Raw genomic sequence first — 27,492 nt, 5'->3', positions numbered from 1 at the left:
TAACCACACTGAACTGAACTGAACTGAACTGAACTCTGAAAACTGAACTGACACGGTTACAATTTACTAAGATCTTCTATGTGAAGCTGCATTGACACAATCTACATTTAAAAAGCGCTGTAGAAATAAAGCTGAATTGAATTGAATGACTGGTTTGAGTGCGTGTGTGTATGTGTGTGTGCATGCATATGTGTGTGATTATCAGCCTATAATAAACGCATGATGGCTGTTCCTCCTGTGAGCTTCTCCATCAGCACTGATCTACAAGTGAAACACACACACAGACTCAGACGTTCCTCATCACTTCAAATTTTCCCTGTATAATTATGAACACACTCACCGTTCTGAAGCTGATTCTGCATCACTTTCTCTTCTTCTGCTGTTTGTTCTTCTTCTTCTGGGGTTTTAGTCCAGCTCAGCGTCATATTGCTGATTCCTCTCTCTGTCAGTGCTGATGTCAGCTGAAATAAGATTAAATATTCATTCGTTCATTTTCTTTTCGGCTTAGTCCATTTATTAATCTGGGGTCACCACAGCAGAATGAACTGCCAACTTATCCAGCATATGTTTTACACAGCGGATGCCCTTCCAGCTGCAACCCAACACTGGGAAACACTGGGAGAACATGCAAACTCCACACAGAAACACCAACTGACCCAGCCGGGACTCGAACTGGTGACCTTGCTGTGCGGCGATCGTGCTACCTACTGCGCAACTGTGAAAATCTATTTTGTAATAATTAAAACTTTTAAATGAATTGCCAAACGAAATGAATTGCCAACCATTCCATCATATGTTTTACACAGCGGATACCCTTTTAACTGCAACCCATCACTGAGAAACACCCATACACACTCATTCTCACACATTCCTACACTACGGCCAGCTTAGTTCATCAATTCCCCTATAGCGCATGTGCTTGGACTGTGGGGGAAACCGGAGCACCGGAGGAAACCCACGCTAACATGGGGAGAACATGCAAACTCCACACAGAAACACCTGACACAGACATCATACATATATATATATATATATATACAACAGTTCTGTCCGGTTCTCGAATCTGATTGGCTGATAGCCGTGCGATATTCTGCAATATCAGAACTCCTACAGCCTCTTTACCCTTTGTGTATTACTCCGCCCACATACAGCCAGCAGAAAGCAGACACTACAGGTCTAAAGTGTAAAAGATGCTTGCTCAGCTGTTTAACTGTCAGCTTATGATTTGAATCCAACGCAGAAGAAAGTAGTTCCTCATAAAAAAGGGTTTTTGAGACTCTCCATGTTTGATTTTGTTTTTACATACACAATTATGCCGTCAAACTGTTGTATAAACGCAATATCACACTCGTAGCAGTGCGATATGACTGTATATCCGCACTGGTGGGAGCACTAACGCACGCCTCCCACCAGTGCCGATATACAGCCATAAAAACTAAATTTATTTCTCACCTTTGAGAGCACATTATGTGTGACTGTCAGGTTTGTCAGGTTAACAGTTGAGTTGAAGGAAATCTTCATGAAGAAGCGTCTGAAAGTGTCTAAGAAAAACAAACAAAATCCATCAGTCACACATGAGCTTTATACTTAAATTTAGATTCAACTAAAGCATCCTGACCATCAGTGAATACATTCATATCTATATGCGTGTCTGAAACGCTGCTGTTTTTGACTGTTTGGCGCCATCTTGTGTCTGAATTAGGTTAGTGCAGGGATGTCCAAACTCCTGGAGGGCCAGTGTCCTGCTGAGTTTAGCTCCAACTTGCCTCAACACATCTACAAGGGTGTTTTTAAAAAGCCTAGTATGAGCTTGATTAGCTAGCCGAGATGTGTCTGATATGGGCTGGAACTTAACTTTGCAGAACATCGGCCCTTCAGGACCGAGTTTGGGCACCCCTGGGTTAGTGTATACTCCAGTTTTCATCATACCTGTCAATACTCCTGTTTTCCCCGCGAGTCTCCTGTATTTCAGACACATCTCCCATTTTGTTCTGTCTCCCAGAAAACTCCCGTAATTTGACCTCCACCCCTCCATCCTAAGCTTTTTGGTGCAGTCTATAACACCCTTGGTTTGCCGGCCTTGGTATAGTATCTGATCACAGTGGCTGCCTGAATCCTGGTGCATAGTACAGACCAGGGACCCCATCCACCCCATCCACCCCCCACCTAGACATCCACCGCCCCCCACCCCCTGGAACCCCCCCTGGTCTCCCGGATTTTTAGAGACAAATGTTGGCAGGTAAGGTTTTCATTTCTGTCAGTTTTGTGTATAATTACTGTATTAATAAACTATTACAGGGTTAAACAATGTTTTGTGTCTAATTCCGTCAATATTAAATTAATGAAATAACTTTTGCAGGGCTTTTTTTAGATTTTGCAGGGCTTTTTTAAGTCTTTTTAGGTTTCAAAGTAACTTGAAAGTATGGTATAATCTGGTCACTTTTTTATATGCCGTTATTACAAATGTAATTAGATTACAAATTCATATAGCAATTAAAGCTGCAAGCAGCAATGATAGGGACCTTGCACCCTGGCTTACCGCTGCCCGGCGGCCTTAGGATGACAGAGAAAAGCAATACAAAACAATAATAATTTAAACTGACTTATTAAGAAATCTGAGAAAATCACAGATTTATGCCAAACTTCCTCCTGTCAGCAGGTGGCGCTATGACTGTGACTCAATGTTGAAAGCTAGGTGCCTTCAGGACAGGAATCTTATGGAATATGCAAATTTTCAGGCAGGTCAGACATTGTGTGGCTGATTTATAAGTCAAAAGTCCTTCTGTCCGCAGGTGGCACTATGTCTGACTGAATATTGGCATGTAGACGTCCTTAGGAGACGAATCGTATCAACCCTGTGAAGTTTCAGGCTGATTGGACTACATGTGGTAGAGTTATAAGTACTCCCTGTTCCATGGCGAAGCACTGAAATTTGTCATGCCGCCACGGAAACGCCCCTCTGTGAAAACTCTAGATCTTCACAATATATCATCACCAGAGCTTTCAGATAACACCACCCAAATTTGGTGCTGATACGATAAAATTTGGTTAAGGAGTATGTTACAATGTAAAACATATAATTTCCTGTGGCCAGCAGGTGGCATTAAAACTGTATCTGGATATCGGCATGTAAACGTGTTCAGGTCAGGACTCTTATCAAGCGTGTGAATTTTGAGGTAGATCGGATAATGCATGCCTGAGTTATAATGACTTCCTTTTTCGTGGCGAATCGTCAAAGTTTACGAGGCTGCCATGGACACACCCATCGACATAAAACTCTAGATCTCCTCAATTTATTATTGCCAAGGCCTTTACATGACAAAACCCAATTTTGGTGTCGATCGGATAAAATCCCTAGGGGAGTTTGTTAAAATACAACGCCTGGAAATGGCGCGAAATTTTCTGCACAGGAAGTTAAAAAATATCCTTCCTGTCGGGTTTGAGATTTCGCTCTAAGAGACTTTTTTGTTTTTGACATGTTTGAGGTGTGTGCCAATTTTCGTACATGTGCGTGAATCATAGCTCAGGGGCTAGTCCGCTAGTGCACAGGTGGCGCTGTCGAGTCATTTTGCCACACCTTCTTCTGAAACCTAAAACAAACGTACATTTTCGCCACTTCTAGGGCGTGTGCGAGGTTTCGTGAGTTTTCGGGCATGTTAAGACCCTGAAAATTGCAATTCATTCCGAAAAAGTAGAAGAAGAAGCGGACATCGGTCATCAGTTCGACACGATTCCTCTCCTGAAGACATCTACATGCCAATATAGAGTCACAGTCACAGCGCCACCTGCTGACAGACAGACGTTTGGCTTATAACTCAGCCACACAATGGCTGTTTCTCAATTCCAAGAACACAGAGAACGGACTTGTGTTCTTCTGGAGACCGGTTTTGCCAGGTGTCCTTGGAAGAACGAACTCAGGAGACCGCGAGGGCAGAGAACGCGTCCTTTGAGAAATGAGATGCTGCGTTCTTCCTGATGATCACATGACCTTCACATCTTTTAAATGGTAAATTATTTAAACATTACAGCCTTCATACAACGATTTATTGTTTTTCCCTTTTTAAAATATATACGTTGCATAAAAACATTATAAATCTATGTTGCACAATATAAATAAAACAGATTTTAATACGAATTTCAGCAAACAAACACCCTTAATGTGTTTATTCCTTTATTAAGATGTTCATGGTAATGTTTACTTTCACCGTTTCATTTAGGGAAACTCCTGAGGTAAATAAGTGATCTCTCTGAACTTTAATAATAAATATAAATAAAACGCAGCGCTTCCCACCTCCAGTCGCAATGACTTCTGGGACTTCCAGAGTGAGTTCGGTGCTCAAGTCTGCATCGGTGCGTCCTCGATATTAAGATCACATTCGGGAAGTTTCACATGTCCTCCGTACTTACGGTCTTGAGTATTGGAACTGAACTTAGGCAGCTGATGATGACGTTGCACGAGAACACGAGGACGCAAGACCGATGAAGAACGCATATTGAGAAACAGCCAATGTCAGATCTGCCTGAAAATTCACATGCTCGATAAGATTCCTGTCCTGAAGGCATCTACATGCCAATATTGAGTCAGTCATAGCGCCACCTGCTGGCAACAGGAAATTACTTATAACACAGCCAAACAATGTCCGATCTGCCTGAAAACTCACAGGTTAGATGAGATTCCTCTCCTGAAGACATCTACATGCCTATAATGAGTCACAGTCATAGCGCCACCGGCTGACAGGAGGAAGTTTGGCATAAACCTGTGATTTTATTAAAAATATTGTTCACTCTTCTCTGTTGTCCTAAGGCCACCGGGAGGCATTGAGCCAGGGTGCAAGGTCCCTTTCATCACTGCTTGCAGCTTTAATTAGTAATTTGTAATCTATTACTTTGTTGAGTAACTTACACTCTTCATCAGTAAGTACTTTGAATTTTAGTACAAAATTATAATCAAGTCATTTTGGAGTCTTTATTGATAATTAATACAGTATGAACTTTTACTCGGCGGTTCATTCCATTGTGGTAACACCTGATAAACCAGGGGAAAAGCCCAATGAAAGTGCATAATGTGTGTACTTTGTCGACCATAAGCGGAGCCATATATTGAGTTATGATATTTTTGCTTAGATGTCTTGTGAAACCCTCGCAACCCTGTCTGGCGGTGTGAATAAAAGGACTTTGCAAGAAACTGTTCTCAAACACTTACAGACAACCGGCAGGGGCTGCTGATCTGTAGAGGGAAAAACACAGAATCACCAATGACAGAAAGAAGAAATAAACAGCCCAAATGAATGAACGTTCTCCTGAATGATCACCTGCATACTCGTATAGTTCCACCTCACACACAGAGAGCATTTCCATAAATCCCCAGATTATGAAGTATTGTCCCTTACGGTTCCCGCAGGAGTAGTTGACGGTGCTGGAGGTTTTATCACTGGTGGTCACGGTGCATCTATAAGACCGCAAAACGCACACTTAATCAACACTGTTCATTGACTTATAGCTGTCTTCACTATAGTGGAAAGAAAACTGAACAAAAATCACACAAACAAAAACCCATGCAGGTGAATGCTCTGTGCTGGTTTTGCTGGATCTTACTGACCTCTGAAACTGTCGATCACTTTACATTAATTAGGGGTGTTTTCACATATCGAGTTCATTTCAAGAGTTCACACTTAGATTCTGTTTGACAACTTGTTAGCAAGTTAGCAGGTTTGGCATGCTGTCCCGGGAGAGAACCCTGAGCTCGGAGATAGTTTAGCCCAGGGCTCCCGCCAGGTCCATAAAGCATGTGAGGGGAGTACGAGGTCAGGTGTTCTCGAGAGCTCCCCTTGGCAAAAGAGGAAAGGAGGAGAAAGGGGTGGATGGGGGGTTTCTTCGGAAAACGAAGATAAGGGAGTAGTTCTTAGCTAGGTTACTTATAGTGAGTTTGGATCAATCCGATTGGCTAGCCAATGAGTGTAGATTAGTGGCCAGCTGCAATCAATCATATCACGTGCTCCTCTCGAAATTAGTTTGTGAAACTTCATTTAAAGGGCACCTAGTGCTAAAAAAGGGTCACACTTTATTTTGATGGTCCATTTGGTCTGCTTAACAGTGCCAGCCCATTCTACAGGCAATATAGGCAGCCGCCTAGGGCATTTCTTGGAGGGGCCCATAAACACTGGTCTTATATTATATTTACTGTGAAAGTAAGCAGGAGTTCGATCGCAAACGTTTAAACCCACAAGCAATTAGTGATGTGTGGATCAATACTAAAATATCGATATCTCCGATACCAACTTTGTATGGATCTTTATACTTCTTCTTTGACTCTTGGCGAAGGCGCTCACACTTTTTTCCTCTCCGTCTCATATCTCTCCTGGCTGGCTCCTGTAGTCTCATCTTATTCTATCTCTGAGGTTCTCCCTCTCCTGCTATCCAAACGAAAAAGGAATTATGGATTTGATCAGCTGGTCTCTGAATGCGATTGACACCATCTTCTCGACGAGAAGTCGGGAGAGCCAACTTGTCCTGCAGGGACGAATGCAGCTGGATATGTGATGGATGGGTGGGAGAAGTGGCGCGTCGTGTGCCTGGCTGCTTTGTCCCTGGAAGATATTGAAGATTTCTATCTATAGGGAACTTTGATAACAGGGTTTCTGCTGATGGGCTTAGGCAGGACCCTGGGGTGTCAACGATTGGTGAAAGCGGTCTGTGCTGCTCAAAACCCCAACAAGCTGGCCGGCTTGATTGAAACGGTGGTGTGCAGGGTCGCTACTAATCAGACTGTGGTCTTAGATTGCAAATTGGAAAACATCAGAGGGGAAACTATTGGCTTTGCAACAAGATTTGGCCAGGAGATGAGTGACGGACATTAAATATCTGTGAAATTGGTAGATATTAACCTAAAGTTGAAGTACTTTTCTTCTCTTTCAGCTTCCCTGTGTTTTTCCTGCCAGACAGCCTCGGCTGGAGACAAGCAACTTCCACCGGATAGCAAGATAAGGAGATGCTCTGAATTCCTGCTCCCAGTCAAGGACACCTGCTTGACTCTACAGGCTTACACACACACAGATAGACAATCACCACCTAGCCCCGCATCCCACGCCTTTGTTTGCTTTCACCCACTGGAGGGGGTAGGCGGGTCTGTGACCAGTGCACCCTGGCTGCAGGACCAGATGGCTGCCCGCCCTCACCGGACTTGTCCACATCCCCTGTTCCTATCCCCTGTTGCAATGTTATGTCTGTGTTTATGTGCTAGAATGGGTCCTAGCTGGGTCCTTTTTCTCCCTGATCTCATACTAACCTAATTCAATGGTAATGTGAGAGGGAGTTTTTTCGCCTCTCTCCCCATGTATCTATTTCCCTTTTTCTAAACGCTATCTCTCTTTGACCTGTCTTCCCCTGAAATGTGATGTTTGTTTATGATCGGGGGTCCAATTTCACTAACATGAATGTGTATGTGACAAATAAAGGCTTAATTGGTTGATTGGTTGATTGATTGATTGATTGATTGATTGATCAGCTGATCGTCGTTGTCGTTTAACATCAGTGTCTGTGTCACTGTCTATTGAACAGTACAAGAGCCGGGCTGACCATTAGAGCCAATCACAGTCATTTCTGTAGAGTGAGCGATCAATCACAGTCATTTAATGCTGTGAGTTGGAGCTAAACTGCAGAGCAGTGGCTCTCCAGGAATTGAGTTTAGACCCTCTTCTGTTTTTTTTTTATTTATTTATTTACTTATTTTTTATGCTTCCTCTAAGAAAGATTAGCAGTAGTTATAATAAAGTAATATACAAGTATAATAAAGTTGCTATGCTGATAATTACGTATTCGTACTTTGTGACAGCTGAGGATTTTAGTCTCCATTAATAAATGAATAGCTGACTGTTTTCTGCAACTTAATCCTGATAAGACTGATGTTAAATTTTGGTCCAGATAGCGTCACCCCAATTTAGACCAAAGTATTTCTGTCCATCATTAAATTGCAGTGACATTAGAAATCTGAGTGTCATCTTAGATAGAGCTCTATGTTTTAATAGTCATATTGAGTCTGTTGTTCGCACATGGTTTTTTTCCATCTTAGGAAGATTGCAAAAATGTGGTATCAATAGAAAAGATGGAGATGCTTGCCCTTGCCTTTATCTCCTCAAGGCTCGACTATTGTAATGTTCTGTACACTTGTCTGAACAAATCGTCTGCGGAGCAATATAAATAAATTTTGTTTACTTGCTACTGAATTATGAGTAAAGTTTTAATGAACAGAGTAATAGCCAACCCAGGCTCATACTGAAAACGTACCATTATTAACATTTCTTGAGAATGCCAAACACATCCCAGCTACGATTTTTTTTTTTTTAGTTTTTAATTTTGCGAATCCAACTTAGGCTGCTGTGTACGCTTTTTCAGATCTCAAACTTCTCCCACGAGTGCCATTTGCGCTTGCTGTTCTTACGTAAATCCACCAGAGGCTGCTGCCGACTGACTGACTGACTGACTGACCGTCTGACCCACCCTGCTCCTTCCCTAAACCCAACCGATAGTATTTTCAAAAGCACCGATTGACCGATGGCCAACCCCTTTCCTAAACCCAACTGATAGTTTTCTAAAGCAATGCAAAAAAATAAAATTACGGGAGCGCTACATTATGGGAGCGTCTTAGAGAAATTACACAGACACAATATAAAATATAAATATATAAAATATAAAATATAGATATAAAATTTAAATAATCCAATAAACATTATTTATCAACATTAGATGTAGCAGAGAAATTCTAAACCCATCAGGAAAATAAATAAAAAGAAACAATAATGTCAACAAAAATCCTAAAAAGCGAAGTGTAATGCAGGGAGATCAGGGAAAGTCAGTATGCGACTATTCTTAACGTACTGTTAACCAGGTTACAGGTTTATACTGTAGATTATTTAGATTTACTTAATCATTAAATCATAGATGTTTATAGCACACACATCTAAATCACTTACTTGGGATTGTTGTATCCATCGAATTCAAGAGAGCTTCCGAAGTTCACCGTGACTGTCTTGTCTGGAAAGCTGTCCTCTCTGTAAGTGACCGTGGCAGTGCTCACTTGATAGACAGCCTGCAGATCCACCTTAAGCCATGGGAAATTTTCCCAGGTAGTAGCAGCGCATGTAGTTGATAATGTGGAGAAATTCTTGCCTCCATCGATGGCGTTGTTCGCGACCCACAGAGAACTGATTGTGCTGATCTGAGAGGCTTTGGCTTTTTGTGCCAAATTCACTGAAGATAAAAAGAAACGTTGATCAATACTTGTACAATATTCATTAACATACCTGCCAAACACTCCCATTTTTCCCGGTAGTCTCCCGTATTTCAGACCCATCGCCTGTCACCCTCCCATTTTGTTATTTCTTACGGAAAACTCTCGTAATTTTTACCATTCCCCCCAGGTTGCCAACATTGGTATAGGATCCGATCGCAGTGGCCGCCCAAAACATGCTTCATAGTACAGTTATATACACTGCAGTACCCGATTCTCAACAGTCAACAGTGTTATTCAGACACCTCACCCCTTAAAGCCTGGTTTATACTTCTGCGTCAAGTGACCGGCGTAACCTACAGCGCAGGCAACGCGCGCAGCTGTGCATTTATACTTCTGCTGCTGTCTCTGTTGGGCTGCATTAACACTTCCAAAACACTAGTGGGCAGTGAGGTGTTAATGTTTCTCTGTGTCGAGTTTCTTCGCTGGTGTTTTGCTTTTCCTGAACACTTCCTGAATGTACAAGTGGCTCAAACGCGCTCATTTTGAGACAGGAACCGGCAGACGTGCAACAACTTTTACTATGAGGTAAACACAAAACAAAACTTTCCATCCGGAGCTCCATCACGGGACTCAACACTTGTAAACAATCGCTCCATCAGGCTTGCGCCATTCGCGTGGCTCTCGGTCCCGCCCAGACTCGTCAGAGCTACCAAGCTGACCAATCACAGAGCTTGCGCTAGGTGTCGTTGCGACGTGTAGTTACATTTTTTGAGAGGTGGACGTCAGCGCACTGACGGCTACAGCGTAGGGCTTTGTGTCAACGTCGTAGCATACGCATGCGTTTGACGCAGAAGTATAAATCAGCCTAAACCTGTCTGGCATTTCAGCCCAGTAATGCCATCAACTATTAACCTGACAAAATGTATTTTAAAAGTTAGGATTTTAGGCAACACGGTGGCTTAGGGGTTAACTCTGTGGCCTCACAGCAAGAAGGTCGCTGATTCGAGTACCGGCTGGATCGGTCCCACTATGCTTGGAAAACTTCACAGCAGGAGGGTGACGGGTTTAGCTGCTGTGGTGTATTCCATACAGTCTCCTATAGTCTGTTACCAGACACACGTTATATGGGAGAGTGGGGCACTTTTTGGTTTTGGTCAAATAATGAACAAAGTAGTGTTATTAGACCAGTGTTTTTCAACTGGTGGGTCGCGACCCAAAAGTGGGTCGTGGGAACATTTTCAGTGGGTCACGGAGTGTGTGGTCAAAAAAACTAAATTTGAATTTTTAACTTATTTTGACTTTTATTTTGAAATGCGTTTGCAACAACCTTACTGTTAGACATGTGAAATTTCATTTACATTTACATACATTTACATTTAGTCATTTAGCTGACGCTTTTTTCCAAAGCGACTTACAAATGAGGACAAGGAAGCAATTTACACAACTATAAGAGCAACAATGAATAAGTGCTGTAGGCAAGTTTCAGGTCTGTACAGTCTAAGAAGGAAAGTATTAGTAATATTTTAGTAATTTAGTAATTTTTATTTTATTTTATTTATTTTTTTTGTAGTACAGTTAGTGTGATATTCAGAGAGGCAATTGCAGATTAGTAAGGAAAGTGGAGACTAAATAGTTGAGTTTTTAATGGTTTCTTGAAGACAGCGAGTGACTCTGCTGTTCTGATGCAGTTAGGGAGTTCATTCCACCAACTGGGCAGATTGAATGTGAGCGTTTGCGAAAGTGATTTCTTCCCTCTTTGGGATGGAACCACGAGGCGACGTTCATTCACAGAACGCAAGTTTCTGGAGGGCACATAGATCTGCAGAAGTGAGAGCAGATAAGAAGGAGCAAAGCCAGAAGTCGCTTTGTAGGCAAACATCAGAGCTTTGAATTTGATGTGAGCAGCAACTGGCAGCCAGTGCAAACGGATGAGCAGCGGAGTGACATGTGCTCTTTTAGCTTCATTAAAGACCACTCGTGCTGCTGCGTTCTGGAGCAGCTGAAGAGGCTTGATAGAGTTAGCTGGGAGCCCGGCTAGTAGAGAGCAACAAATTATAATTATATATAATTATAGCAACAAATATGTCGAAGCACAAGTACGACCCCAAATATGTATGGATTTACATATATTGATGACAAAAAAGACTGAACCTTTCCTTACCCTAACCACTGTTCACAGTATTTGTCATTTTTACTTTGTAATATTTCTATAATTTGATCCCTTTTCTTAAATGACAGCAATAAAATATTGTTTATTTGTAAGTCTTGGTGAATTTCTTATGATGTTTCTGTCACTACTTGTGTATGTTAACAAACAAATACAAATTAAGTATAATTCCTAAAATTGTATTATAGCCCCTAAAAATTTGGGTCGCGGCTTGATGACCATGTCAAAATGTGGGTCCCATGGGCAAACCAGTTGAGAACCCCTGGATTAGACAAACCAGATTTTTCACCAACAACACACACAAGCCTCTCCTACAAATGAGCACTGGTTGTATGATCACTGGACCTATGGTTTCTGTGCAGTGTTGGCAAAAGTGCCAGGAGTAAAACTGTGACTATTTACCCCACCTGCGGGGCAAGTTGTAACAGACAGATTTCACAAAGTCAATTGAAAACCAGTTTACTTTAAATAGTAGCTGTAATTCTTCAGTACACAAAAAAATCAACTAGGCATGTATTGGATTTACAAAATAAAAATTTGTCAGATTGAAAAGAACAAATCAAGTTTACGTATGTTAAATGATTAATTCATGTTATTTGAAACTGAATCAAGAAATAATCAAATGAGTTTGATCAGAACATGCTGATTCAATGAGACTGAGACGCTTCAAATCGACAACTCTCACTCTGGAGAGTCACTTCGCGCATATCAGTAGGTGGCGGTAGTGCGTTTGGATGTCACCATACGAAAACAACAAGAAGAAGTATCACCGCGTGTTTTCGGCACAGTTTGGGAATTGGTTTTCCCAAGAGCTTGAATGTTGTGCATGTTATGTTGTTGGCTAAATGTTTCCTGTACATTTTATACTTTTACATTTTGAATAGGAGTACCAAAGTGAAGAAAGCTGTTTAAACTCAATTGGTAAAAAAATGATGTTAACGTCCTACAGGTATTGCTTGGGGATCAGTTTTCTTAAGAGCCGAGGTTATTTTGTTGGCTAAATGTTTCTTATACATTTTATATTACATATTACAATTTTAGATATTATATAACATTTTGTATAAGAATATTAAAGAAGAAATTTGTTTAAATGTGATTGGTGCCTGCTAAAGGCTATAATAAAAGATATATATATATATATATATATATATATATATATATATATATATATAAAACATGTTTTCTGTCCTTTTTGTGTTGAATTAATTCATTTTAAATCTTGCTTCATAGTATTGTCATTTAAAAAATGTAATTTAAACAACAGGGCGAGGCAGTGGCGCAGTGGGTAGCACGTTCGCCTCAAAGGTTGCTGGGTCGCTGGTTCGAACCTCGGCTTAGTTGGCGTTTCTGTGTGGAGTTTGCATGTTCTCCCTGCCTTCGTGTGGGTTTCCTCCAGGTGCTCTGGTTTCCCCCACAGTCCAAAGACATGCGGTACAGGTGAATTGGGTAGGCTAAATTGTCCGTAGTGTATGAGTGTGTGTGTGAATGTTTCCCAGATGGGTTGCGACTGGAAGGGCATCCGCTGTGTAAAAAAAACTTGCTGGATAAGTTGGTGGTTCATTCTGCTGTGGCGACCCCGGATTAATAAAGGGACTAAGCTGACAAGAAAATAAATGAATGAATTTAAACAACAATACTGAACAAGAAATTTACTAGCTGATTTAACAAGACATAATTTTGTTAAAGTAAAGCTTTAGTGTTACATTGAGTAAATTAGAATCATTTTAATTAGAATAACACAATACAAACATTTTGAGTCGATTAGTTGCAAAGAAGTTATGATATATTGAAACCATGTTTTATCTACAAATGTGCTTTGTTTTCATACAACATGTTCAAAGCAGTTCAGGTTTACTTGATTGGATTAGATGCATAAAGGGTGCCACGATTAAATCATGTTCATTCAACAGTTTGTTTTTATGAGTGTAGCTGTTTTTTAAGACTTCACTAAGTTATGTAAACCAGAAAAGTTGGAAGTCAAGTTATTGTATAACTGGTTTGTTGTGTAGACAACATCAAAAAAATATACAGTACATATTTTTTTAAGCAGGCCTATAATACTGACCTTAAACTAGTTTTTTGTAACATTAAAAACAGTTTTTATTCAATACAAACTGTAAGAATTAAGACTTATTATGACTCCAGAATGATTATTTATTGTTTTATAGGAAATAATGTGAACATCTCCTTGTCAGGGTTCTGCCACTCTGGTCTGGTGAATTCTTGTTTTGGTGGCAGAGCTCGGACACTAGCTCTGTCTTGTCCTGTTTCTGTCATTGTGTGTCTCTGTGTGCGCGCGCCGTCGTGGGTGTACGCAGAGTGTGCGCGCTCCTGCTTGATGCGGGCTCTGCGTGCCTCGGACGTGCGCGCTCTTGTACTCGTGCTAGTGTTCGTCTGTCTGCAGCGTGGTGTTTCATTCCCAGCGTCTCAGTCTAGTTGGTTTCGGTTTTGGTCGGCGCTTGCATGTGTGAGCACACGGTGAGTGTTTTCATTCATCGTGTACTCGTGTCTTGCGTTCAGTCTTCTGTTGGTGTTGTTTAGCATGTGGTGCTTGTCTACATGCACCGCGTGCTTGTGTTGTCATGAACACACGGTTAATGAGTTCTCTCACTGGCTTGTTTTCAAGAGTTCAAACTTAGCTGATAATCAATAAAGCGTATTTGGTATGCTGTCCCGGGAGAGAGCCCTGAGCTCGTAATATCCTCAAGCGCAGGGCTCCCTCCCGTTAGAAGGGCGAGAGGGGAATTCGAGGTCAGGTAGGTCTCGAGAACTCCCCTGCTTGTCACCGTGAGAAGTGTAAACTCAGGTTGTATTGGGTGATAATTTGTTTTAGTCGATTGGCTATGGTTTATGTTTTTGGACGGTGTGAGGAAACCGCGGAACCCCCACACGAACACGGGGAGAACATGCAAACTCCACACTGAAACACCAAACAGCCCAATGGGTTGGACTGGCGGTGTTCTTGCTGTAAGGCAACAGTGCTAGCCACTGGGCCACCGTGTCGCCCGATCAGAAAAAGTGGGAGGATGTAGGGGTGGAAAGGTTATTCATAAAAAAACTCAGGTTATTTATAATGCTTCCGTAATCATCTAATAGGGCTGATTACGGAGCTAACAAGGAGCCTGCCGTGTTGATTATAAGCACGTGATCCTCTCGAAATTAGTTTATGAATAAACCACACTTATGTGAGCGCATGGCTTGTGTTGTCTCTCTGTGTTATGCGCTCTCCCGTCTATTGTCTAGTCCCACCTTCCTTGTTAACCCATTATTAGTTAATTGTGTTCACCTGTTTGTGTGTTAATTTTCTTCAGCTTATAAACCCCTCATGTCTGCTGTCCTGTGCCAGTTTGTCATCAGATGTCATCGTTTCCTGTCTTGTCGTGTTCTCCAGTTTGCCAGCCTGCCCAGTCTAGTTTGTGTATTTGTTTTATTAATATTTTCCCCCCTCGGGGGAGTTTGTTTTGCTGTTTTTGCTTTTTATTTTTATCAATAAATACCCATATTTACTTGAGTCCTCGCTCCTTTTCCCCTCACCGACCGTGACACTCCTTGGTTTGATCACTCGGGAAACATTATTTAAAATTAACGGGAGGGCAAAAAGAAAAGAGACTTCAACTGCGTCTGTTAAAGTTTACAGGTGTTCAATGTGCCTTGATGTACTTGAATTGTGTTCTCCTACACCAGTACAGGTTACTTGTCAAATAAACTAACATGGAAGATTATTTTGAATTTAAGTTATTGTTAAAGGCAGTGGCGCAGTAGGTAGTGCTGTCGCCTCACAGCAAGAAGGTCGCTGGGTCAAACCTCGGCTCAGTTGGCGTTTCTGTGTGGAGTTTGCATGTTCTCCAAAGACATGCGGTACAGGTGAATTAGGTAGGCTAAATTGTCCGTAGTGTATGAGTGTTTGTGTGTGAATGAGTGTGTGGATGTTTCCCAGAGATGGGTTGCGGCTGGAAGGGCATCCGCTGCGTAAAAACTTGCTGGATAAGTCGGCGGTTCATTCCGCTGTGGCCACCTCTGATTAATTAAGGGACTGAGCCGACAAGAAAATGAATGAATGTTTATAAAGATTGCAGAGTGATGCATAAAAAATGACTATGAATAATTGTTGAAGTAGTTTGTGATGTGTGTTAGAGATGCGCGGATGGGCTATTATTTCATCCGCAACCGCATGACAAAACTCATCATCCGTCCGCCATCCATCCGCACTAACATTTTTGACCAATTTTTAAAACCGCACCCGCCCGCCATCTGCTGATTGGGCTCTTTATTTGAATGGCTTATTCCTTTTTATTATTAAATAAATGTTTCTTTATTGATCATTATAGAACAGAGAATGACTTTAATGTAGACATGCAGTTAATCCAAACGTGCAATTGAAGACGCTTTGAAGTGACGCTAAAGATACGAGGACGTGTCTTTTCACTTGATTCGATTCCTCGGTCCTTGAGTCTTTGCGTCCTTCCCTCGTACCGTTATCCCGGTGGGGTGGAAACACGGGAAAGAAAGCAAGGAAAGGAAACGAGGATGCACAAATAAGAAATGAGAAGCACCCGAGCTCTCAGAATATCAGCAGTGAACTCCGTCTCCAATCGGCGCACAGGGACAAAAATAAATAAATAGCCTAAATTAAACGCACTGTACTGTACAACTTTTTTTATTGTAGCCTAATAGAAAACGCATTGACACATCATTTCAACATGCTGCTATTTAGTCTACTACTAAATGCCTATTTCACTTTATTTTTTAGTAAATAAGTAGAATAATAAGTCATTTACATTATAGCCTAATAATGTTTACATTTGTAGTTGTCCATAGCAACCCCAAAAATGTACCTGCTTGCCTTCCACATCTAATTAATGGGCACAGTTTTTCGACTATTTTTTTATTTATTTATTTTTTATTTTTTGCTGTGGATGTTATTGAGCTTGTAGAAATCGGAAACAACACCAGTTCTGCGACACAGATCAACCTTTATTGATATCTCTATCAGACAATACCTATTTTATATGCCAAAAGAAACAACAGGCAGTAAAAAAAAATATTAACATAAATATCTTAATGTAGGCATAGGCTATAGTCGCATACTTTGGCAAACAGTTGAAAAATTTTTAATAAAAACGTCATATCGTGCCTAAGCCTTGTAGGCTCAGTCATATACTTTGTTTATCAGTGATCCACTTTGTAAAATAAACACTTATTTTGGCATAATTTGGTTGTTTGTCTGCTCCATTGCCGCCACCATTCATAAAGAGTCATAAGTTTTAAATGTTGCGTTAACCCTAGCGTTTCCATCTTAATTAACCGTAACAGTGTGTGTGTGTGTGTGTGTGTGTATACGTGTTTTTGTGACATATCAGGACACAAATCTGTATAATGACATGGGTATGACACAGGTATTACAAAAAAGAGGTGACATATGAGGATAAATCACAGAGGATGAGTTTAATCAGAGTAAAGCTGCACACCGTCTCCTGTGATGGTTGGGTTTAGGGGTGGGGTGGGGTGAGGGCAATACAATATACGGTTTGGACAGTATAAAATGAATGGAAACCTATGTAATGTCCCCACTTTCACAAAGACAAACGTGTGTGTGTGTGTGTGTGTGTGTGTGTGTGTGTGTGTGTGTGTGTGTGTGTGTGTGTGTGCGTTTGTGTGTCTGAAAATCTAAAAAGATGAAAATTATCTGTACCTGGATTTCCATCTACCTGTGCTCGACCACAAAACAACCCTGCACAAAATAATAGACAAATCAATAAAGGAGAGAAAAATAAACATGCGCAGGCAAACAAGCATCCAAATGATCTTCCATTTGTCTTTCAAAGCAGTCGGAGCCGGATTAATGTTGACGAATCATTTAGTGATCTACAAAAGTCAACATGCAAAGAACAAATGCAAATGACACCCTTACATATAAAAGCAAACATATGTAAAGATATTTGCATGAATTTAGTTAACTTAATCTTTTCAACCATTCATAAACCCTGTTAACATTTAATCTCTTCAATAAAAAATCAAATCATGGTCACACGTTACAATAAGGCTGTATCAGTAATGTTAATGGTATTCACGTTTGTTAACATCAGTTAATGGAGATGGAGCTCTTGTTAACTCACAGTGCTTTAATGTTAAGCATACATTTGCAGATTAATAATGAATCAATTTTGAACTATGATTAATAGCTGCTAGGGGCGACACGGTGGCTCAGTGGTTAACACTGTAGTCTCACAGCAAGACGGTTGCTGGTTCGAGTCCCGGCTGGCTCAGTTGGCATTTCTGAGTGGAGTTTGCATGTTCTCCGGAAACTCCGGAAGATGAATGAATGTATTAATAAATGTACTGTACACATGCAGTTGAACTCTGAATCATTTTATTTATTGATTTATTTTTTATATTTCCCAAATGATGTTGAACAGATTCAGGAAATATTCACAGTATGTCTGATAATATTTTATCTTCTGCCGAAAGTTTTATTTGTTTTATTTCGGCTAGAATAAAAGCAGTTCTTAATTTTTTAAACACCATTTTAAGGTCAATATTATTAGCCCCTATTTTTTCAATACTCTCCAGAACAAACCATCGCTATACAATAACTTGTCTAATTACCCTAACCTGCCTAGTTACCCTAATTAACCTAGTGAAGCCTTTAAATGTCACTTTAAGCTGTATAGAAGTGTCTTGAAGAATATCTAGTCTTATATTATTTACTGTCATCATGACAAAGAGAAAATAAATCAGTTATTAGAGATGAGTTATTAACACTATTATGATTAGAAATGTGCTGGAGAAATCTGCTCTCTGTTATTGGGGAAAAAATAAACAGGGGGGCGAATAATTCTGACTTCAACTGTATGTTGTTCATTATTAGTTTGAGTTAGTAAATAGGTTACATTAACTACAGAAATCCTATTAAAAAGTGTGACCCAAATAATTAAATGTTCTGTTGCGTTGCTTCAACATTCTTCTTTTTCGTCATTTGTGTGTGTGTGTGTGTGTGTGTGTGTGTGTGTGCGTGTGTGTGTGTGTGTGTGTGTGTGTGTGTTTCTATTTGTTTGTTTATTTAACAGGGACAATACACTTCACATTGTTATCAAGTTAGCATGAAGCTAATTTGCAGTCCTCGTCCCTGGTTAGGCTTTACATAATTTAAAAAATAAATAAATAAACAATAATTTTACTAAATTAAATTCATGAAAGTCTTTGGTTACCTAATAAAAGCAGGCAGCACTCAATAATCTCCATCCCCCCGCAGACAACTCCCTATGAAATGTAGCCTGTACAATATTGAGGAGAAAGAGAGAAAATAAAACAAAGATTATAACAAATAAAGTGCTCTTATATAAAGCAGTGCATAAGATTAAACAGCCTGATCAAATCAGTCATTTACACACAGTGTTACTCATAAAAATATATAATATAATATTATATATATATATATATATATATATATATATATATATATATATATATATATATATATATATATATATATATATATAAATATCTGATAGGATGAAGTAAAATTCCATTAAAAAGACAAAAAGATGCTAAAGATTCCTCAAATGGGGAATTAGATAGCTTCCAGAAAATCTCAGATAAGTATGGTCTAGACAAATGTGATTTCTTTAGGTATTTGCAAACCAGAACCTATTTTAATAGTGAGATTAAATGCTCAGAGAACCATCCCCCCAATTTAATTGACTTAGTTATAGACATCTACAAGAACAAAGATAATAGAAGACTTGTTTCAAAATTGTATTCTGCCATCCGATCGACCAAGGAAGAATCAACAAATTATATCAGACTAAAATGGGAGAGAGAATCCAACCTAGTTAACTCAGAGGAAGATTGGTTGAATTTCTGCTCAGTACAGGCCACCTCTTCCAATTCTGGTATGTGGAGAGATTTTTGCTGGAAAAATCTTACCAGGTACTTTATAACCCCCAAATTAACATACATGCAAACACAGGACAAGGACAGGGGGCAGTGCTGGAGGAAATGTGGAGAAGACTTGGCAAACCACTTTCACATATTTTGGAGTTGCCCAGCCATCCAGCCATATTGGAAGGATGTAAAGCAAATAATACGTAATATTTTTGGTGATGATGTTGATCTTTCTTTTACAACAATTTATCTGGGAAATATTGCAGCCAACCTAACGGTAAAAGACAAGTACTTATTAAAAATACTCCTAGCAACCAGTAAGAAAACTGTGACTCGAAAGTGGCTACAATTGGAACCCCCTACAAAATCTGAATGGTTGGATATCATATCTAATGTTCAAAATATGGAGAGGATGACTTTTTCTTTAAAACTACAAATGGACAAATACCTGCAATATTAGGAGAAATGGATTGTACTTATGCCTTTACACAGTGTAATCTGATTTATATATGTATCTGTTCATGTGACCTGTAAGGAAATATGTGACCTGTCAACCGTTCATTTAAGTTCTGGTGTTTTATTGTATTATTTACTTACCTACTTCTTGTCTTTTTTTCCCCCTTGTTTTATTTTTATTTACTTATTTATTTATTTATTTTTCTTCTCTCCTTAAAAGTAATAAAAATAAAGTATAAAAAAAAAAAAAGATGCTAAAGAATCAGTTCAGATGCTATAATACCACAAAAGAGGATTAGGGCCAAGCAATAATAATAAAAAATAAAGCCATCTCAATGTTAAACTCATTATAATGTGAGATGATTAATCTCATTAAATTCAGAGAATAATAGAGATAAAATCTTTTGATAAAAAAATTGGATTCTCAACATTTTATCTCAATTTTTTTTCCAAATTGAACAAGTTTTTTTCATGAAAATAAAAAATAAATATTCTCAGAATGTAATGAGTTTACTCTTAGCATTATATTTAAATGTTTTTCTCTGAATTTATGAGTTTTTCATGTTAATTAATGTTGTTTTCTCAGGGTTTAATTAGTTTATTCTCGACAATATATTTAAATGTTTTTTCTAAATTTAATCTGTATTTTCACGATAATTAACGATTCTCTTCTCACAATATAATGAGTTTATTCTCCACATTTTATCTCAACAGTTTACTTGATACTGAACAAGTTTTTAACAAGTCTTCCAGACTTTATTTAGTTTATTCTCAACATCGTATCTTGACTTTTTCTCATAATGTAATGAGTGTTTTCATGTTAATTGAGTATTTGCTTTAACAAGTTTATTCTCAACATTTTATCTAGACTATTTTCTCAAAACGAGCTTGTTTATTGTTATTTTATTATTTATACAGGGATAATGCACAACATGACTTGTTGTGCCAGAATTAGCTTTAAAGCTAATTTACATCTGTACTCATTTCCCCAGAGTATAATGAGTTTATTATTCATTAATTTTCTTTTTAGCTTAGTCCCTTTATTTATGGGGTCACCACAGCAGAATGAACCGCCAACTCATCCAGCACATGTTTTTACGCAGCAGATGCCCTTCCAGCCTCAACCCATCTCTGGGAAACACCCACACACTCTCATTTACACTCATACACTATGGACAATTTAGCCTACCCAATTCACCTGTACCGCATGTTATTGGACTGTGGGGGAACTGGAGCACCCGGAGGAAACCCACGCGAAGGCAGGGAGAACATGCAAACTCCACACAGAAATGCCAACTGACCCAGCCAAGGTTCGAACCAGCGACCTTCTTGCTCTGAGGCGACAAACTATCTACTGCGCGCTACTGCATCGCCACAAGTTTATTATCAACATTTGATTTTTCTTGATATTTAGTTATTTTTTTTACTTTAATTAACAATTAATGAGTTTATTCTCAACATTTTGTCTCGAATTAGTTTTTCTAAATGTAATCTGGCATTATACTGACTTTAATTTTGAGATGTTTTTTTTTTTATTATTGCTTGGCCCTAATTAATTTTTTATTATTATTATTACTTGTGCCTAATCATCTTCCGTGTTACGATATCTGTATCACGTTTTTAATATCCTATAAGACATAGTTTTTTATGTAATTTCACGTGGTCCTGAGTGTTAAGAATCCATGATGATCACACAGGACTTTTTGTAGACACATTGTCATGTTATAGATCCTCTCAGAGTCTCGCAGGACAGTTTCAGTGTTCAGTATTTTACATATCGGTTATGTTAACCATTAAATATTTTCATGTTAAATCCATTAAAGACATGCAAAACATTCAGCCGTGTAAAACAGAACGAATGACGAGACTCATTCAGGTTTGTTTTTTGACATTCAAACATTCTTTTTCTTTATATATATATATATATATATATATATATATATATATATATATATATATATATATATATATATATATATATATATATATATGTATACATATATATATATATATATATATATATATATATATATATATATATGTATGTATGTATGTATGTATGTATGTATATATATATATATATATATATATATATATATATATATATATATATATATATATATATATATATATACTGTATATATATATATATATATATGTGTGTGTGTGTGTGTGTGTGTATGTATGTATGTATGCATATATATATATAAATATATATATATATATATATATATATATATATATATATATATATATATATATCCTGCATTTTACATAAAAGTTTAATTTTAGATATTATATTGGCTTAGAAATGTCTTCACAGAAAAGTTTTACATCATTATTAATGATTATTAATCAAGTCTACACTCAGAAAAAGACGTTTACTGTTTGTTCAAACTACTTATTTAACACAATTCTTCAGTGTTTCTGTAACAACTCAAATGTCTTATGTTCAATCTACTTAAATTAGCAAAAACTAGCAAGTTCATTTAATTCCTTCATGATCTTCCAACACAAATCAAATGTGTGGAACCCACCATTATTTACAGTGTATTAGCTAATACTAACTGTTATTACTACATTTATTTTATAAACCCGTCATTAGTTAAATCTGCAGACATCATTTTATTACCAATAAACACCTGAACTGACCTGTTTTGCACGAGCAGCTTCTGTCGGCAGGATAATGAAGTGAAATCAGAGTGAAATCTGACCATTATTCCTGAAGATGACGGGTATATACTTTGGTGACGTCACGCAGCAGGAGTACACAGCAAAATATGGGGACCCAAAACAACTCTATGGGTGTTAATTTCAACACTTTGAAAGTGTCTCATGGGGTCCACTCAAAACAGAGTTATATCAACACTTTCAAAAGGGTTGGCACATTGACACCGAAGTAAGGGTTAATTTTAACTCTGGGCAGAGTTAAAAAAATGTAACTATATTTAACACCGCCTGGTGTAATATATTATTTTATTCAACTCTCTTGAGTGTAAATATGGTAAAAAACTCAAATAGACTGTAAATTACAAAAGAAAAAACATTTTATTTGAAAACATTCACCACTTCAACAATTCATTCAGTTTTTAAAATGCAACAATGTCAAATATGCTTTAAATGTTTTATTAGTACAGACAGTATCAACAAAATATGTATGACCAGTGCTCAAAAAGGCTGTTTTAGTCCTTTGGTCCAAACTTGATGTTTCATCAGTTTTCTTCTGAACTCATAGTTTTCTTCTGAAATTACATTTTAAACAACTTGGCGTGCAAATCTTTCACTTCTGGTGTTTCCTTGGTCCTCCATATCAAACACAGCAGTTTAAATGAAGGTATAAATGCTGTAAACTTGTGTGAAAACAAACTGGATCTAGGAAATCTCATCAAGCATGTCCTGTGAATGAAGTGCTTCCCAGCCACAGGATGTCCTTTATATCCATGACGATGTAGTAGCTGCTGATCGCTCGTCTGGTGGTTCCTGATGCACGGATATAGGGTGATGCTCTTCTAAGAACTCTTCAAGACTCCAGCATGACTAAGATAAATGTTTGAAAACAAATTGCAATCAAATTTTATGATATATTTAAAAGAACATTTAAAGTAAATAAAACATTCAAGAAATCTAAACTCACCTTTTGAAAATCTTCATGATGATCCACAACTTGACTCTCCCAGCTGGATGAGGTGACAGGATATGGAAAAGTAGAAAAAACACACACATCACTGTTGGATCTCCAAAAACAATTAGGTTAACCACTATGACTAGAACTGGAAAAACAGGCAGCTGTCTGTCCAGAATCCTGAATTTAACACAACACTTGGAGCAAAATTTAGAGGAGCTTAAAATCTTTTATATCATTTAGTGATGCTGACTTCCCCAAAATATTGGCCACAGTGTAAAAAATATTCATAAACTTACAGTTTTCTGTAAGCGTGTGCGTGTGTGTGTGTGTGTGTGTGTGTGTGTGTGTGCGTGCGTGCGTGTTTCTTTACCAGATTTAACTTGTTGGGCCCTTTCAGGTCCAGTATTGACGCCACCTTTCCTGGAGTCTAGCAGATGTTTCAGGTCCAAATATAATCTTAAATATTAGGATAAGCAGAAGAGGAAAAGTGCAAAGCAAAGAGCAAAACATTATTTAAGTAACAGTTCACCCACAATACAAAACTTATCACCTTCATGTCATTTGTTATTCTCTAATGCTCTAATACCCTCTCAGCTTATTGTGAAACAAATACAGAACTTTATCAAACATACCTTCATTATTATTACCACATATGACCAAGAAGGTGTGCTTGGTCATTTCACCAACTCTGGAAATACACCATCCGTCTCTAATCAGCCACCGTCACAGGGTCTTGTGTTATTGTATAGAGAACTGTGGCTGTTAAAAAACAACAAAACATTAGTATCTAACACATATGCATAACCTTCAGATAAAAAAAGAGAGATGAACATCACAAAGTATGCCTCACACTTTTTCAGATATCTTTTGATTCAGATGTTGATTATTGATAATAAATCTACAAATCAAACCTGTATCATCATTAGGCTGCTCAAATATGAATCAGTTGATTAATTTTACAGACAGGTGGCTGTTTACAACGCACTAAATTGTCTTTAATGAAACGGAAATGTTGTGTACAGTACATGCTAAGTTTAGCCTAGTTTTAAGCACAATATCATGCGGGAGAAAAAGCTTGACTAAGATGTTCCTTACTACAGAAATAGCCTAACTTACTAACGTCAGACATCCCGAGTTGGGAAAAGTCATTTTCGGGGGATACAGAGTTGATTTGCGGGAGGTAGCGGGAGAGATGAGTACCTGAAGAGCGGTGGGGTGACTTGCGCGCGACGTACCTAAAGAGCGGTGGGGGTAACTTGCGCGCGACGTACCTGAAGAGCTGGGAGGGATGCGGTGTAGAGGGGTGTGCAAAGTGTTTAATGACCGGGCGGGAGACGCGCGATTTCCGGGAGATTATCATTTATTTGCGGGCATCTACTTAGGCATCTGGGAGTCTCTGTGCATTTGCGGGATAACGTTAACGTTAGTCCCGCAACTTCCGGGAGACTTCTGTAACGTCAAATGTCTGAGAAAGTGCAAACGCGGTCATTTAAAGACATTAATGTTAACATTCCGACTTTAATGGTTGTCAACACTTAATATAATTCAAGCGTACGTTATCACGCGAGTCTATGGACTAACGGTATTTGGACGGCCACGAATGAACCAGTTTAAAAGGGCAGCGGTGTTTAAAATAACCAAATTAACATACACGAATAACAAACAATCATATGTTTTAGTCAGGAAGCCTTTTACAAGTAAGCATATGTTCATTTACTCACCAGATATGTTTTAGAAACTCTCCAGAGCTTATGGAAACCGTCCTGTGTTGCCGTTAGCATCCGGGCAGAGTAAGTTAGGCTGCTCCGGGGATTCCCTCGCTAGTTTGCTTCGAATTAAAGGAGAAGTGTCGATTTTATTTTACAGATGGGTAACAACGCACAAAATGGCATTAAGCGTGACAGAAATGTGTTGAACATGTACATTTGATGTTTTTATGCACTATGTATGCGTGAGCACATATAAAAACATTCTTGAAAAGAAGTCGATAGTAATGCAGTTAAGCTAGATACACAAACGACCATGAATGAACCGCAGAAGATTAAAATTGTCACTACATTCTAAAGTTATTAACTTAACAATATGTTTACAACTGTATTTCCTTAAAGAAAGTCAGTAAAATACCAACATTTAGGTAGTTTGACTCACCAGTTGCTGTTCTAAACTTCAGATGGAAAATGGCATCTGGAAAATTCTTCAGTGACTGGGGCTGCATGAATTCCCGGATGTTGGAAATAACACCACCAAGTGTAAAAAAGATAACTCCTTGATTTCGCACTGAATAAAATCAATTCTAACTCTTATTATATTCATTTATCAAAATCTAACTCTTTAACGTCAACACTTTACTCTGAAATGCTTCAACACCGAGAATTTAACTCTGATGAATTTGCTGTGTATTTGAATTGGGAGTCAAACTAAGCGTTTCGTTTCACATCCACACCAAACACTAGAAATACAACAGCAGAATAATAAAGCACATTTTAATAAATAGCACGGTAAAATTACTTGCTATTATGATTTATAGACTTTATCTTTACATTGGTGCTTTATTTCGAACATGTAAACAATAAAATAAAATACAATCTTTTAAGAAAAGCTAAACAACTCAATAGAGGCTAAAAAGTATAGTAGCCTAATAAAAATATATAGTAGGCTAATAAAGTAAATCCTAATAAAAGCATGACAAAACTACTTGATGACATGATCTGTAGACTTTATTATTACCATTTGTTTTGTACATTTCAGATCCACACCGTACACTGGTAAAAATAGACTTTATTTTAAACATGTAAAAAATAAAATAAATAAATACTAGTTTTTAGCAAAGCAAATAATATAATAATATAATCTTGATAAATAGTTAAATAATAAAAACTTAATTATTTAATTAAATATTCTTATACATTTATTAACTAAATAAATGTATACATTTGTAAAAAAAATAAATAAACTTAATTTAACAAAATAATCAGATAAATTTACAAACTAAATTCATCTTTAAATTCACTTATAAATGCATAAACTAAATAATTGAATAATTAAAATAATAATTTAACTAATTACTTAATAAATCTTACAAACTCTTACACTAAATAAATGTATAAATGTGTAGATTTAAAAATTAAATAATCAAATAATTTAACTAAATCATCTCATGCATTTATTAATTAAATACATTTTTAAATTAACTCATACATTTATAAACTAAATAATCCAATCATTTAAAAAAATTATCGAAATAATCGAATAATTATGTCTGGTTGAGATTTAGTCTTCTCTACAGTCTTTAAAGTGCTTTAAAAATAAAGTTTGATCGATTAAAATTATGCGATACAATGCTATTATGGTTTGTAGACTTAATTCTTACCCAATTTCAGGGCTATATTAGGCAAAACAAAACAAAAGAGAAACAGAATAAATTAATGATTTTTGCATATGAAATGTTTTAGGAAAATTTCTTTAACGTATTTGTTGTATTTGCATGTGGATGAGTCAAGCTAACAATTTGTGATTCAACTTAAGCATTAAAGATAAAGTGTTGAGAAGATCTATCGAAATATCAAACTACCTGCAAAGTTTTATAAACCTAGCCTAAACTAATAAACAGTTTTTAGGTTATGAATGCTGCCAGGGAAAATAACCACATGGAAACAGTGGGAGATTACTAGAGTATAATAATAATTCAAATAAATAATATATTAGTATTATATATTTATTTATTTTAATATTAGCCTATATTTAAAGAGTGGAACATACCGACATCTTGTCCTAAATATTGTCCTTATGTGACACAAATGAGAAGTTATCTTATTGTTAATGTTTCTCAGATGCACAGTAGGCTTACCATCATGTACATATTCAAATGTTCATCCATTTTCTTTTTGACTCGTCTTTGAGTCCCTTTATTAATTTGTGGAACGAACCGCCAACTTATCCAGCATATGTTTTACACAGCAGATGCCCTTCCAGCTGCAACCAATCACTGGGAAACATCCCCACACACTACAGCCAATTTAGTTCATCAGTTCCTCTATAGCGCATGTCTTTGGACTGCGAGGGAAACCGGAGCACCCGGAGGAAACCCACGCCAACACGGGGAGAACATGCAAACTCCACACAGTAACGCCA

The 27,492-nt window shown here is 37.9% G+C and overlaps 2 protein-coding genes and 1 long non-coding RNA gene across 3 annotated transcripts; all 3 read right to left on the bottom strand.

Moving 5' to 3' along the window:
* Positions 1 to 44: 44 nt before the first annotated feature.
* LOC147835861 (uncharacterized) lies at positions 45 to 2,532 on the bottom strand. Its single transcript, XM_087262501.1, has 4 exons — positions 1,930 to 2,532; positions 1,453 to 1,541; positions 341 to 461; positions 45 to 261 (listed from the first exon to the last, which is right to left on the bottom strand). The coding sequence occupies exons 1-4, from the start codon at positions 2,153 to 2,155 to the stop codon at positions 251 to 253; spliced, it is 447 nt and encodes a 148-aa protein (XP_087118627.1). The 5' UTR covers positions 2,156 to 2,532; the 3' UTR covers positions 45 to 250.
* Positions 2,533 to 5,199: 2,667 nt separating this feature from the next.
* LOC147842913 (fucolectin-1-like) lies at positions 5,200 to 9,316 on the bottom strand. Its single transcript, XM_087260108.1, has 5 exons — positions 9,300 to 9,316; positions 9,195 to 9,246; positions 8,970 to 9,097; positions 5,321 to 5,449; positions 5,200 to 5,227 (listed from the first exon to the last, which is right to left on the bottom strand). Exons 1-5 carry the CDS (start codon positions 9,314 to 9,316, stop codon positions 5,200 to 5,202), a joined length of 354 nt encoding a protein of 117 aa, XP_087116234.1.
* A 13,449-nt stretch (positions 9,317 to 22,765) lies between these two features.
* Positions 22,766 to 25,569, bottom strand: LOC147842912 (uncharacterized). The gene is made up of 6 exons (XR_015495261.1): positions 25,510 to 25,569; positions 25,083 to 25,189; positions 23,994 to 24,120; positions 23,732 to 23,817; positions 23,371 to 23,413; positions 22,766 to 23,273 (listed from the first exon to the last, which is right to left on the bottom strand). It is a non-coding gene; the product is annotated as an uncharacterized LOC147842912 (long non-coding RNA).
* Positions 25,570 to 27,492: the final 1,923 nt, after the last annotated feature.

This window comes from Danio rerio, chromosome 7 (genome assembly GCF_052040795.2).
Source record: "Danio rerio strain M-AB ecotype USA chromosome 7, GRCz13ab, whole genome shotgun sequence".
NCBI classification, from domain to species: Eukaryota; Metazoa; Chordata; class Actinopteri; order Cypriniformes; family Danionidae; genus Danio; species Danio rerio.
This window is presented reverse-complemented; position numbering and strand designations above follow the sequence as displayed.

Excerpts from the sequence above, each read along its gene's own strand:
- LOC147835861 (XM_087262501.1), bottom strand. The coding sequence starts at position 2,155 with ATGGGGTGGATGGGGTCCCTGGTCTGTACTATGCACCAGGATTCAGGC. Across the intron at positions 1,542-1,929 it reads GAAAACAGGAGTATTGACAG|ACACTTTCAGACGCTTCTTC; the intron begins GTATGATGAAAA and ends TGTTTTTCTTAG. Across the intron at positions 462-1,452 it reads CACATAATGTGCTCTCAAAG|CTGACATCAGCACTGACAGA; the intron begins GTGAGAAATAAA and ends ATCTTATTTCAG.
- LOC147842913 (XM_087260108.1), bottom strand. Across the intron at positions 5,450-8,969 it reads GATGGATACAACAATCCCAA|ATGCACCGTGACCACCAGTG; the intron begins GTAAGTGATTTA and ends GCGGTCTTATAG. Across the intron at positions 5,228-5,320 it reads TGTGAGGTGGAACTATACGA|ATCAGCAGCCCCTGCCGGTT; the intron begins GTATGCAGGTGA and ends TTCCCTCTACAG.